Raw genomic sequence first — 15,302 nt, forward strand, 5'->3', positions numbered from 1 at the left:
TAATTATAACAAGTTAATTTAATGTGTAACAATCATTATGAAAGTTATTATATGCTGTAATTAATGTACTGATGTTACTTTTGTAGTGTAAGGCAGGCGTCAAGGCAATGAATAACAATAAATAATATGACATGTGAAATTGACAAACTGATTTCTCATATTAAAAAAGATTGGAAACGTGCGTCAACAATAATATTGTTGTTATTTAAAAACTACGTAAAATTAACTTACTGCAGTTGTCCAGCAAACTGCACACTAAAACAGGTTCTAACATACACTCCAAGAGGTCGAGGAAACCTGGAAATACCAAAACCATAATAAGTAGTTACAGTCTGAGATAGGTAGATAAAGGTGGAAATATCCAAATTAGCTTGAGTTTTTCCAGAGTAGCTACCTTGGATTCTATCTATGATCATATTACCCCATCCCTGGAAGCAATAGGTTGGCTTAAACTAAGTAAGAAAAGAAATTTACATTCACTTCTCCTTATCTTGAAAATCTTGAACTCCTCTATTCCTTCGTACCTGTCGTCTCGCTTCACTTACCTTTCTTCCCACCACAATCTGAACACACGCTCTCGCCATGAAACAATACTAACAATACCATCCCATCGCACCTCCTCATACTCATCCTCTTTCACAATAGCCCTGCCAAGACTCTGGAATTCGCTACCTGCTAGCATCAGGGACTGTCGAAATGAAATTGAATTCAAACGCAAACTTACTAGGCACTTGGTCAGTAATTGAGACTCGTTCAGACATGGTTTCTTGTAAATAGGTCTCTTATTCTATCACAAAATATTTCAATATATGGTAATTTCATCACTATAGAATTTTGTTATTCTAGGTTTAATTTGTAATTCAGTAAATACAAAAATATTCTTTGTTCTTAACTTCTATAATAAATTGTCTAGCTTTCATTAATCAGGTAATCTTATCGTACTTTAATTTTTATTGCAATTGTAATTGTAAATTTAATATTAATTGTAATTTTATTCTTCATATTATAGTTGTAATCCCCTGGTAGAGGGGCAGAGAAGGCCTGACGGCCTTATCTCTACCAGGTTAAATAAATAAATATTAAATACTTGGATTGTATAACTTAGCTGCCTTTCCATCAGGGGAAAAACCCTTGCCCTCATGAGATGCTGTGCGCTGTTTTTTTGTTTTTATTAATCTTAATCCCTAATGAGTATACTATATTAGCAATATTATGGGCAAAGAGTAGTATCCCTTTAGTCCTCTCCAAATAGCCCCAGAGGTATGTGTATCACTGGTTGAGAATCATCATGCTGCATAATCACGCAGTTGATACAGCGTCGTTAAATTATCTTTTTCAAATAAGTGATTCAATTGAGGTTAATACTATTTGTATTTGTGAGTTGTGCATAATGTTTGTTTTGTACTATGAGTTCAACAGAAGTGCAAAAGTAAGCTAGGTAATCTTTTGTATCTTTATTAGGATTTTAACACTCGTGTTCTTGCAGATAGAGACAGAAGTAGAGAGAGTGATAGAGACAGGAGAAGAGATCATAGGGATAGAAGAAGCCGAGACAGAGACAGTGAACGAAGTTCAGTCAGGAGTAGCAGAGACTATGATCGGGACAGGAGTTCTTCTAGATCCAGAGAGTGGTCAGAAACACCACGCTTTAAGGATGAGCCACTCACTCCAAATATCAAGATCAAGGATTCTCCATCCAGGTGAGAACAGTGGAATTATTTACAGAATTGTTAGCATTTCCATTCGCGAATTTATTTATTTCCCACTTACAGCAACCATAGTCAGTAATACCTTTCTGACCTTCTTAAGGGGAGAGGATAGTATTTTTTGGTGAAAAATGAGTAAATTTGCAAAAAAAAATAAATTCTTTAAAATACTCTGTGATAGCCTGTGTGTGGAATGCATAGCATAACATTTTGTGGGTATTTGTGCCCTTATCGCATGTTGAGTCGCCATTTTTAAATTTCCTGCATTATGGATTTTTAAATCACCCGCCAACTTTTATTGTTGTTTCCGGTAAATTAAATTAAAAAAAAATTGTCTTTAAAATACTCTTTGATATGTGTGGAATGCATTGCATAACACTTTGTGGGTATTTGTGCCCTTATCGGATGTCGAGACGTCATTTTTAAACTTCCTGCGCTATGGATTTTTAAATCACATGCCCCCTTTTATAACTTAATTTTTTTTGCTACATTGCCAGACAAAAATGGATACAATTTCTGAACTATTAAAGATACATGCATGAAATTTAGAACACACATTCTTTAGACTATTAGGAAACTTTTCTCTGTAACATAATTTTGTTAATTGATTTCATTTTAAAATTTCATCCGCTTGTTTGCAAGAAAGGAAATCAGAAAATTGTTACTAAATTTTAATTGTTTATTTTACAAACGTAGGGACTAATATCAAAATTCTGTTACAGACAGTTTGTAGAACATGCTTTTGCAAATATATTGCAAAAAACGTGTTTGAATCTATGTTTAAAAACGGTTTAGATATATCGGTTTTAGTACAGTCCTGCATTGGGTATATTTTTTTCAAATTTGGGCCTCCAAATAATTTTTTTTTTCAACATATTTATGTTAGGTTGAATTGCTACAGCTATGAGCTCTCTACATACAAAAAATTAATATTTTACACCAAATAGGAAAAAAGTTTTAAAAAGTACCATCCTCTCCCCTTAACTACATTCAATTTTGAAAACGTTGTGAGTTTGTTTTACATGACTGGCAATGGGAAATAGTCAAAGCTACATCTCTTCTGACTAATACACTATTTCTTTCTTCCTCATTTAAAACATATTATTTACTGTTCACCATGTGAAAATTCAAGATTTAGTACCATCTTCTAAGACAGTTAGTTTGCTCTGTGATTTCCACTTGTCCTGTGAATTGGTGTAAGATTTTTTTTTTTTTTGCGATGTGGTATAGGTGTCCAATATTTTTAAAATTATTTTACTTCACGTTTTTGCAGAACTAGTTGGGATGAGGATGATCCTGTACCATCACGTCGTTCTAGTTGGGATTTGCCCACACCTGTAACAGGCCGTTCAGACGGTGACTGGTCAGAGAGGAGTTCCCGCAGAGGAACAGATCGTCCAGACCGCAAGCAGAGGCACGATGATACACCGAGACCCACTCCTACTCACAAGTACAATGCTTGGGCCCGTGATAGGAAGAAGACAGGCGCAACACCTCTGCCTGGCAAGGGTAAACAAAACTGTATATAATTACAGGGAAGTCTGGGTTTTATACTTTGCAGGAGACTGGGAAAAATTGGTATAAATTGGTGATCTAAAGTTTAAGTAATTCGTATGCTTATATAGAGTGGCAGACTTACACAGTTGAAGAATGGACAAGAGAGAAGGGTGACCTTAACATAGTCGATCTTTAAATTTTGCTGTCGCAGTTTATTAATAGGATATGTCAGCGGTGGCGAAAATGTAATCGTGCGCCGGCCACTGTGTAACCTGCAACGTGCATAGCACCTATGGAGGCAGGCGGACACCCGAAGGGGAAGTGAAGCAACGTCTGACTTATTAACGGATTTTCATTTTTCTTACGTCAAGCATTTAAATATAATTTTATACAGTACAAGGCTACGAACTAATGTTTAGTACATGTAACGAAGAAAGAAATGAACAATAATGAACATTATCACAACCTAAAATTAACTGTCTTCAGAATGTCTCTGCGACAGAATTTCAAAATCAGGAATTATTTCACCTACTGCCAGTCGTAGTTGATCACAAAGCTATTTGTCTGTCAGTCGTGATCTAAATTTGGTTTTTACTATTTTAATTGTTGAAAATAATTTTTCACAAACGTAAGTTGTAGCGAACATGGCTTCAACAGAGCAAGCGAAAGAACGAAGCTTCGGATATTTATTTTTTGGCAAAGATTTGAAAGTTCAACTTTTGTCAAGTCCTTACATCTAGCTTTCATTTGACATCACATAGTAAATCAGTGAGTTCAAATTGAAGAGCTAACCGTATTATTCGTACATCTGCTGAAAAAGGGTCGACGTACAGAGATGATGATGATGATGATGATAACAATAACAATAACACTTAACCTTTTAATGTTTTATCAGTAACATGTAGTATAATGCCGTTTTATGTTATACAACCGTTTTCCTCGTAATACTTGTGAACAAATCATACATTTAATATTCTCATCATATTGACAGCAAAAAATGCGTCCTCCCATCCTACTTGTGAACTTTCGTACATGGTTTCGAGAGAGACATATACCACTCGCAGGTCAGAGACAAATACAAATGGAACGGAGTTTGACTCCAGTGAGTGAGAGGGTGGGGGTTGGCGGAGGTTAGAAGCAAGCTAATGCACAGCTTTCACTGCGAGCCACAATGTTTCGCGAGTCACGTTCTCGCCACAGCTGGGATATGTACATCATAAGATTACTTCACACAATAGGGCTTGCATTACAGTTGATTGTTCAAACTGAATCCTGATATATAAAGATTCCCTCGACAGTTGTTCAAATGGTCTGTCGAAATCCATTCAAAATGAAAAATTGTTACAAGACGTCATCAAACAAAAAGCTTTTGATATAAAAGTAATTTACACTATTATGACCAGAGGATAAAAATGACATAACTGTTACAATTTTGGCTGCAAAAAAATCCTGTTCTTTTATGTCCTTTATACCAATGTATCAAGAAATATCCTATAATTTTGACACGTGGGAGAGCTAATAATAATAGAAAATAACCAACTCTTGACTGTGGAACATAACTTCAAAGACCACAAAAACATTCTGAGAAAAGGAAGAGTCCTATTCAAAAGAAATCTTAGAATGTCTAGAAGATCTGCAATGGTTTGCAAAACATGTGTTATTCAAAGAAGTTCAAAATGTTCATTACCAATTCTTAAGAAAAATTTATATTTATCTACAGTAGTCATTTGTGGTACATTTATAAGAAAAGTACAGTTGCATCCTTTCGTTTACTCACGGGGCGTGACTGTTTTTCAAAACACTTGAACAGAATTGGAATTTTTTCTTCTCCACTTTGTCCATCGTACTGTCTTCAGGAAGAAATGGATCAGAATCATCTTCAATGATGTCCAGCCCTTCTAAAAAACACACACACATGCATGCACGTACACCAGAACTGGTAGAAAGTACACTATTTCATTCTGCTTAAGTTTTTTCCTGATGTTCCTTTACACAGGACTATTACGTTTGCAGAACTATTGTGTTTGCTTGCATTTAAGTTGGCTTTGTGTCTGTAATGTTATAGTCACATTGTTTTTAATTGTTGTCGAAAGATAAACTAAACATACTGTGGCAATTACTATTTAATACGAGAAAAATTCGTACCAGCACCGGGAATCGAACCCAGGACTTCTCAGCTCTGTGCGCTGAGCGCTCTTTCCAACTGAGCTATGCCGGGACATGATCCACAGCGCCGGCTGAACCCCTCTCGTAATGGTTTTTACAGCCTTACTACCTGCATTTGAGATGATTCACGTCATATATACAGGAGCGCATATTTATATGACTTTGTGGCCATATTCAACATCAGTTTGTGACAATTGCTAACAGTTAATACATCACATATTCATTTGTATGAGGTCTCGCCCACCTCATTGAATATTACACGACTACTATTTCTGAAGTAGCCAATATGTATTATTACTATTTAATACGAGAAAGTCATTTAAATATGCGCTCCTGCATATATGACGTGAATCGTCTCAAATGCAGGTAGTAAGGCTGTAAAAAGCATTACGAGAGGGGTTCAGCCGGTGCCGTGGATTGTGTCCCGGCGTAGCTCAGTTGGAAAGAGCGCGCAGAGTTGAGAGGTCCTGGGTTCGATTCCCGGTGCTGGTACGAATTTTTCTCGTATTAAATAATAATAATACATATTGGCTAGCTACTTCAGAAATAGTAGTCGTGTAATATTCAATGAGGTGGGCGAGACCTCATACAAATGAATATGTGATGTATACTGTGGCAATGTTAAATTTTGATTCCTTCGATTTATTTATTTGCTATATTTATTTTAATAGAAACCTGTTTTCCTCTGAGTTTTGTAATGAAATTCTTTATCTTTATTTCAGAGAATGATTTTCAGTGGGCCTCAAATGAAGATCGAGAGTTGTGGGAAGAGGAACAGAAGAGGCTAGACAGAGAATGGTACGCAATAGACGAAGGTTATGACGATGATAACAACCCTTTTGCTAACCTGAGTGAGGACTACACGAAGAAGAAAGAAGAGCAGTTAGAACAAAGGAGGAAGAAACGCATGTCAGCTCAGCAGCGGCAAATAAACAAAGTGAGTGAATATACTGTATTGGGTAATTAAAAAAAATGGGTTAGGCATATACGAGGCCTGTCTAAAAAGTATCCGACCTTTAGCCAGAAAAAATATTTCAAATACCTGACGGGGTTGGGACCCTAATCCCCTTCAAAATAGGCCCCTTGTGCTTGCACACACTTAGCCCACCAATCCTTCCACTGCCGGAAACACCTCTGGAAGTCTTCTTTTGGAATGGTGTTCAGCTCCGTCGTCGCGTTCCGCATTATCTCTTCTCTACTCTCAAAACGGGATCCTTTCAGTGGTGTCTTCAATTTTGGAAACAACCAGAAGTCGCAAGGATCCAGGTCTGGAGAGTAGGGAGGTTGGCGAACGGTTGTAATTCCATGTTTGGCCAAGAAAGTGTGGATCAATTGGGATGAATGTGCGGGGGCGTTGTCGTGATGCAAGTGCCAGTTGTTCGCCGTCCACATGTCTGATCTTTTGCGCCGAACTGCATCATGGAGTCGCCGGAGAACATCGTGATAGTACTCCTTTGTCACCGTTTGTCCTTCCGGTGCGTATTCGTGATGCACAATTCCACGGACATCAAAGAAAACAGTCAGCATCACCTTGTTTTGCTTCGCACCTGCCGCGCTTTCTTCGGCCTTGGAGACTCGGGATGCTTCCATTGCGACGACTGTCTTTTTGTTTCTGGGTCGTACCCGTACACCCATTACTCATCTCCAGTTATCACGGTGTTCAGAAACCCAGGATCAGTGTTGGCGGTGTCCAGAAGGTCCTGTGCAACGTCACGACGGAGGTCTTTTTGTTCCGGGGACAACAACTTGGGCACGAATTTCGCAGCCACTCGGTTCATGTTCAAATCATCACGCAAAATTGCATGTGCAGAATCTTTACTCACTCCAACCTCTTTGGCAATCTCCCGCACGGTCAAACGACGATCTGCCATCACCAAATTTCGCACCCTCTCAACAACAGCTGCACTCCGAGCAGTTTGGGGCCTGCCACAACGCTGCTCACTCTCCGCTGATGTGCGACCATCTTTGAATCGGTTGAACCACTTCTTAATTTGTGTTACACCCATCGCATCTTCCCCAAACACCTGCTGAATCTTACGAATTGTTTGACTTTGAGAATCACCAAGCTTTTGACAAAATTTGATGCAGTATCTTTGCTCAATTCGTTCAGTCATCTTGCGAGAAAACTAAATCTGACAAACACTTAGAACAGCACCTTACTTGGTGACCACCAGCCAGTGACTGGCACAAGCGAATGCGGTGAAAAAATTCAAGCATGCGCATTACGGTTCCTCCTTCCACCGTGCACAGTGGCGCCGCCTTAGAATCACTACTTTGCGCGGGAAAATTTAAGGTCGGATACATTTTAGACAGGCCTTGTAATTTTATGGATGATTCAGTGAACAAGAGAAAGCTGAATAAAATCTCAAGGCTCGATATTTCATACAGAAACTTTAACTCAGCTAACATTTGTCATTTCCAGGATAATGAACTATGGGAACGAAACAGAATGCTGACCAGTGGTGTGGTGCATTCTGTTGATGTGGACGAAGATTTTGATGAGGAAAGCGTGGACAGAGTTCATCTCTTGGTACACAACATTGTGCCGCCATTTCTTGATGGCCGCATTGTATTCACAAAACAGCCTGAACCTGTGGTCCCTGTTAAGGTAAGATACTGTAAGATGTTGTTATTTAGTGAACTCTCCGAAGACAGGTTAGAACCTCATAAGTAGAGACCAGATTTTTATGTAATTACATATTATGTTCCTTTCAACCTAACCGCATATAAATAACAAGTCTTTGCGAATCTTGTAATTACCATCAATATATTAAAATTTGATACTACATATGTTTACATATTTACCCCACATTACAATTTATGGCTTGGTATTACATAAATCTACATATTCACTTTTACTTTTCTAAAAGAAAAAAAAAAAACTTCTGCTGGGGAAGTTTACAATTTGAATTACACAGATTTAAAAAGCCTTTTTACCTACCCAAGAAAATATAAATTTGGAGACGAAACATAACGTCCTTAGTTCCAGGAAGTAGTAGAGGCACTCATCCCATACCACCCATGTAAATATGAGTGAACAAAAGGCAACCTTTCTCATACAACTATCTTGTATTGTAAAAATCACTCAGAAAGTAGCGTTGTCTTCTTGCGGTGGAGTGGGATGAGTACAACATGATTTGTCTCGAACTATAATTGTTCTGCACACGTCTTAACAAGCCGTTCCCATGCAATTTGCAGCCTTACCCACCCTCGTCCTATTCCTTCCAGGGAAAATCCATATCAAGTCTGACATGAGCCGCAATAAAGTAGCCGACTTTTGAAAAGGAGCTGGAGTAAAGGAACAAACTGGAAAGATGTTGAAAAATTAAAATAAATAGCTTTTCAGGTTATTGCTTGACCTCTTTACTTTAAATTTAGTAGACCTATACGGAAATGGGATTTTCCGAGCAATTAGAAAGTATGGTTCTCGGCTGGAATAATCCTACCCTTCTAAATGAGACAGGAATGTCACTTTTCAAACAACAGTTTGTAAATGCCTATAGTTTGAGGTTTTAGTAGGTACTTTGTTTCTTACAGGGAGCAGCTAAAATGCATGTGTCCTACATCTCCTCTTATTTTCTCCTAATCCAGTAAAGCGAAACAGTGCTTGCAGTACTGTTGTGTCATTCATTTCACTCAGTTCTCTAGTTTTAGTAGGATAAAGTGCAAGTGAGTTAGCTACTGCTTTTAACTAACTAATGGCCCCTGTATCTTCAACCCTAACAACAAAAAATAAAATCATGGATTGCGATGGACGAAGCTTTCACTACAGATGGAAAAATAGTAATGTGTCAAGTGTACGGTAAAAAAGTCGGGTGCCCTATGAAATCACAACTGGAGAGTCTTACCTATCCTATACCTGCCAGATATTGATATTAAATATTTTCATGATTTTACATATTTTGGTACATATTCAGCTTATTTTTCTTATATAAATATGTACATATTTCACACCTTGATATTACATAAAAATCCGGTCCCTACTCATAAGTGGCACCACCAATAAGGTGTATGAGTAATTCCTTCATTGTTCTCAACCCAAACAATTACAAATAACACTATAACTTACACTACATTACGCACAAATGAGTAATCCTTTCAGTAGCTCTCAGCAGATTGAGGTGAACTGCATGCATGCAACACCCAACAAACGCCCTTGAACTTATGACAGTACACTGTGGAAGGAAACATTTCTGTACCTTCCATGACATCATATGTATGTATTTTTGGTTTCTAGATAAAGGAATAAAATATGTATCGTATTATATAAAAATCTGAACTCTAAATCATGACATGCTTGTAGTCATGAGTTACAGATCTAATAAGCTTAAAAAAATGAATAGAAATATGATAATTAAATAACATAGGACAGGGTTGCCAGATTCTCTCATCAGGAATCCAGGACAGGTGATTATGTGTACTTTAACATGACTACACATTTTAAATAATTCAGTTTGCAATACAACTGATTTTATTCGCTTCATGTATTTCAACTAATTACATAGGACCCAAACATAATGTTGTTACATTTTTGTTACATTGTGAAACTTTCTTAGAATTAATGATAAAGTCCGAAAAAGTTAATGTCATATAACAGCCTGACACATAGAGAAAAATTAATGATACATTGTTTAAATCCTATCAGTAATAAGTCAACTTCCAAAGAGAGTAAAGAATAAAAATCTTGTATAGTATCTAATACATACTATAGTATTATAATTTTTATTTCAATACATCCTGATAGGGGACAACAGGTGACGTTAATGACGATGTTGAACATAGGTTGGACAGAGTCTTGAAAAAATGAATAAGGAATTTTAAAGAAATGAGCAAACATTGTATTTTTCCAATTTGACATTCTGGGACAAATATAACTCAATCCAGGACACAAGACACACCATTAAAATCCAGAACAATCCTAGGAAATCAGGATGTCTGGCAACCCTGCAGGGGGGTATTAAGAAAACATTAATTTGTGCGTTAAATCTTCCCTTTACTATAACAGAATAATCCATGACAAAAGCAAATGATTTATGCAATGTTACAGATAATAAGAGATTAGTTTCAGTGTTGGCATTGAAACACTTGTATTCTGATCATGTCTAATTTGGTATGTCATTGTATGTGATCAAAGACCTATGCAAGTCAAATTTTTCTTGTCATATTAATTTCTTTTTCAGTAAAGAGTGCATAGTCACAAAACTTGATTAAAAAACGATAAAAAATATGTCTAAGGTTTATTACCCATTCAATTCAATTCAATTTATTTGGCCATTAGACATGCAGTTTTAGGCTTCGTCAGAATACATTGAAAAACATATAAATACATTTTAAAAAACACTAATAAAAGAAACAGTAAAATTTAAATAATACAATGAAAACATGAAATAATTTGAAACTTTTAAATTAAAGAAAACTAACTAAATTGCAATTAAACTTATTTATTAAAATACAATTTCATACAAATTTGTGCTGAAAAACTCAGCAACAGAATAAAAAGGATTATTTAATAACCAGTTGTAAAATCTAGTTTTGAAGCTATTGATTGGTAATTTATAATATTGACTGGGGAGCTTATTATATAATTTCATCCCCATAATTAAGAAGTTTGTGTTACTCTTGTGTAATCTACAATATGGAATATTAATTTGTTCACTATTTCTAATTTCATGATCATGTATATCGGCCACTAATGAGTAATTGTCGATATTTTGTAGAGTGTAAAGTACTAGATCATATATGTACAAATTTATGATTGTTAAAGTCCGTGATTGTCTGAAAAGTGGCTGACAATGTTCCAGATAGTTTGATTTACATAAAATTCTAATGGCTTTCTTTTGTAAAATCAAGACGCTTCCAATTTTGGTTCCATTTCCCCAGAAAATTAGGGCATATTGGATTATCAACTGAAAGAAAGAAAAGTAGGCACATCTTAAATAATTTTGAGAAACGCAAGTCGTTAATTTCTTTAACAAATATGAAACTCTTGATAGCTTTGTGCATATGTATTCGATGTGCTTATCCCATGTTAAACTGGAGTCTATAAAAAGTCCTAGAAATTTTGTGTAGTTGAGTCTGTTGTCCTTATTTATTAGATAATTTAGGAAAATAAACTTGTGTTCTAAAGTTGTGTTGTTGTTGTTTTCTAATGCCAGGCGTTTGACAATAAAGTCATTTGACCTCTTGCACTCCAATATTTTTCAAAGATATTATCATGACCAGCCAATGAAGCACAGATTTTGAGATGTTCCGAATCCATTTCTTGGTTTGAGTTGCACAATGGGCAGTTAGGGGACTGATATATTCCAATTCTATGCAGGTGTTTGGCCAAACAATCATGGCCTGTTGCCAATCTAAATGCAGCTACAGACGATTTTCGTGGTAAATCGGGAATTAACTGTGGATTTTGATGCAGAGAGTTCCATTTTTTTTCTTGAGATTGTGTTATCAAATTTTGTTTGTTGAATTCTAAGTATGTAGATTTAATAAATCTTTTCACAGAGTAATATGTAGATTTAGTAACAGGTCTGTAAGTAGCAGTGCTGCCCTTCTTTGCTAAAGCATCCGCATTCTCGTTTCCCAGGATTCCACAATGGGATGGTATCCATTGGAATACAATTCTTTTATTGAGTGATATTAATTGAGAGAGGATTTTAGTTATTTCTGCTGTTTGAGATGAAGGTGTGTGTGTAGAGACTATTGATAGAATAGCTGCTTTGGAGTCGGACAATATAACTGCATTCCTAAATTTATTGATGTGGCATAGATGTGTTCTAAAGTTAACAGATACAATTAATAGGTTTTTTTTCTCCAGCAGTTTCTGACAGTTTGCAACTGTCATAAGCATGTGCACTTGGAATTTACGAGCAGAAAAGTTGATGTCTGCATACTCATGACAGTTGCAAATCGTCAGAAACTGCTGTAGAAACAAATCTGTTACTAAACATTATTCTTTTCTAATCTTATAAAACAGGATGCAACATCAGATATGGCAATGGTTGCTAGGAAAGGCTCAGCGCTTGTGCGAGCATTTAGAGAGCAGAAGGAGAGAAAGAAGGCGCAGAAGAAGCACTGGGAAATAGCGGGCACCACAATTGGCAACATAATGGGTGTCCCCAAGAAGGATGAGGAGAAAGATGACAGGTTGAATGCAGACGATGAAACGGATTACAAAACAGACCAAAAGTTCGCTGATCATATGCAGGAGGCTGCTGAGGCTTCCAGCGAGTTTTCTAAGAAGAAAACTATTCTTCAGCAGCGGAGGTATTTGCCCGTCTTCGCTGTAAGGCAAGAGGTGAGTTGTGAGAATGAATTATTTTCTCTGTCGTGTACTGAAATATTAAATAATCAAGTTAATGCCCACAGCATCGATGTTGGTTAGTGTAACATTCAGTTAAAATTGCCACCTAACCCCTGGTTAAGTATTTTTACAGTGAATCAACCTCAGTTAGAACTTAAAAAGGAGGTTAAACATGGTAATCTGTAACCGGCCATATTCGAGCGGTTAGAGGAGATCCAGTGATTAGCAGACATAGTAAAACAAAATGCCGGCTAGATCTACAGCTGATTATCTCGAAGAAGATTAGTATTTTACTTGGATAGGGATGATGGTAAGCATGAAGTTTTATTAGTGAAGAGAGAATTCTTACAAGGAATTAGGTGACAGAAAATTTCAGAAAGCCTTGACATCCCTTATTATTTTCATTTTCTGTCCAATAGTTAATTTCTTCCATTTAGCAGCCATTATAATGATGCAAGAACTAACAAAAAATACTTGGAAACAGGATTCACACGACTCGTGAGAACAAAGCAAGCAAAGCAACTATTCTGTGAAAGCAACGCAAAGCAGGACCATAAAGAATAACGCTGCCACATGGCGCCACATTACTATCGATTGAAATATGCTATTGAATATGCCGGTACTATTTATTATTGAAAGGCAGGTCGATATTTTGAGCCTCATTATCACAAAATCCACTTGAAAAATATTGCTTACAAACGGATATTTCTTAAATTGGGTTTTATTAAAAGTGGGAATTAATTACATTATTCTTAGTGATAATTATTCTTTAAAATGAGAATATTAAAACGGGGTTTTACTGTACTTACTTTTAACCATGGATGGATACACAGTACAGCAGTGCATTTTCCTCATTGAAACGTATCTAATGAAGAAGTTCTATGAGTTGGGCTTACGCAAGTTTGGACCACACTTTCTAGAGACTGTACACAACCATCGAAACATTATGTTGTTAGATTAATGTGTGTTAATAGGGATGAAATGACACTGCTGATACATAATATTAGTGAGGACGAACTCCTATGATTGTCCCAGCACTTCACACATTGTTGCAACATGTGTATAGAACGTAATGGAGGACATTTTGAGCAAGTACTCTGGAATTAAAGTAAGAATCTCTCCATTTCCTTAAATAAATATTTCACTAGTTATGCAGAAGATCACTTGCCAGACTGTAGTGCTGTGAAATGGCAATTATTTTATCAGCAAGAGCAGGCGATCTGCCTACCAGACGGCAGGATTGCTGGTCCCTTAGGTTTGGCTCACCCTGTAGGGATTTATGTGTGGGTACATTACTATTCTCGGCAAATGCCTTCGTTACAGACTAGCTGAGCATTGGAAAACAACGCCACATTGCTATTATCATTGAATATACAGTAAAACCTCGATAAGACGCGCATGCCTATTATGCTATCCCGTGTAATACGCTTTTTTTGTCCGGTCCCTGCACATTTCATATATAATGCCTTTATAAAATACCCCGTTTGTTGCGCTCAAGTCCCGCATAATACTCTGTTTTTGTGGAATATTTTCGAAGTAATTTTCAGCAATGTACTGTAACAGCAATGAAACATCTTGGTCACTGAACTCACTGGTGCCATTAACCTGAAAAGTATTGGTATTCGACCCTTTACCTGCGCATTTAAACCTTCATACTTCATGCTTTAGTATACCCCACCCTCTTTTTTACGCTCTCTTATTCGACTTCTTACCTGCGTGGTTAAAGCCCACATACAGTTACAATACCTCACGCTCTTGCTAACCCTCTCTCTCAAACAGCATTCTTCACTCGGCCATAATAAAATTCTGGAAATTTTTGCTGGGCAGTTTGTTGTCCTTTAGTGTATTGAAGTGTCTGTGAATGTGATTACAATGAGTGTTAAACAAAAAGCGCTTTCTGTGTCGGAAAAATTGGAAATCTTACGAAAGTACGATGAGAACAGTACTCTTACTCAGAAACAACTCCCTGATGCATTAGGAATCCCATCATCGACATTAAGAATGATAATAAAAAATCGCGACTCAATCACTACAGCTGCGACGTCGGGAGGATGTAATCGCAGAAACTGACGTGTGGTAAACATGAGGACTTGGAGAACACGCACGTGGCAAATAACTATAAATGACTTTTTTTCTGAAAGAATTAAGTACAGTATATATTGTAAATGTCTTTGACATACAGTACAGTAATTACATAATGGAATAATACTGTATTACCTTTCATGAATCATGTATTTCAATAAAGAAAAATGGTAATAGATACTGTATATAAGTCAAAATTAGTATACCCGCCTAATACATGGTCCCAGTTAATACGCGTTTTACATCCTGTCCCTTGAACAGCGTCTTATCAGGGTTTTACTGTATATAAAAAATTTATTTTTTGCAGTAGTAGGTCTTTCTAATGATGTAGGTATTCACTGAAATTACTGACACCTAATTCAATTTCATGGCACACCATTAGTTAAATAATGGATAATTGGCTCTTAGTGACTCTGGTTCAATCATGGCAGGTGCACTTTGAAATTTTCGTGAAAAAAGATTTTGTAAAGAGTGCTTTTCTTGTGTCTCTCTCCTGTTCCTAATGTCAAATTAACCACACTTGTTCCATGAGGAAGTACTCACATATCATC

The 15,302-nt window shown here is 36.6% G+C and overlaps 1 protein-coding gene across 1 annotated transcript in view; it reads left to right on the plus strand.

The window, feature by feature from the left end:
* Positions 1-15,302, plus strand: part of Prp16 (ATP-dependent RNA helicase l(1)G0007) — an 84,483-nt gene that overhangs the window by 4,928 nt on the left and 64,253 nt on the right. The window contains exons 4-8 of the mRNA XM_069832042.1: positions 1,487-1,700; positions 2,980-3,215; positions 6,092-6,306; positions 7,792-7,977; positions 12,343-12,663. Coding sequence (XP_069688143.1) covers positions 1,487-1,700; positions 2,980-3,215; positions 6,092-6,306; positions 7,792-7,977; positions 12,343-12,663 — 1,172 coding nt within the window. The remainder of the gene's footprint in view (positions 1-1,486; positions 1,701-2,979; positions 3,216-6,091; positions 6,307-7,791; positions 7,978-12,342; positions 12,664-15,302) is intronic.

The sequence above is a fragment of the Periplaneta americana genome, chromosome 7 (genome assembly GCF_040183065.1).
Source record: "Periplaneta americana isolate PAMFEO1 chromosome 7, P.americana_PAMFEO1_priV1, whole genome shotgun sequence".
Taxonomy (NCBI): domain Eukaryota; kingdom Metazoa; phylum Arthropoda; class Insecta; order Blattodea; family Blattidae; genus Periplaneta; species Periplaneta americana.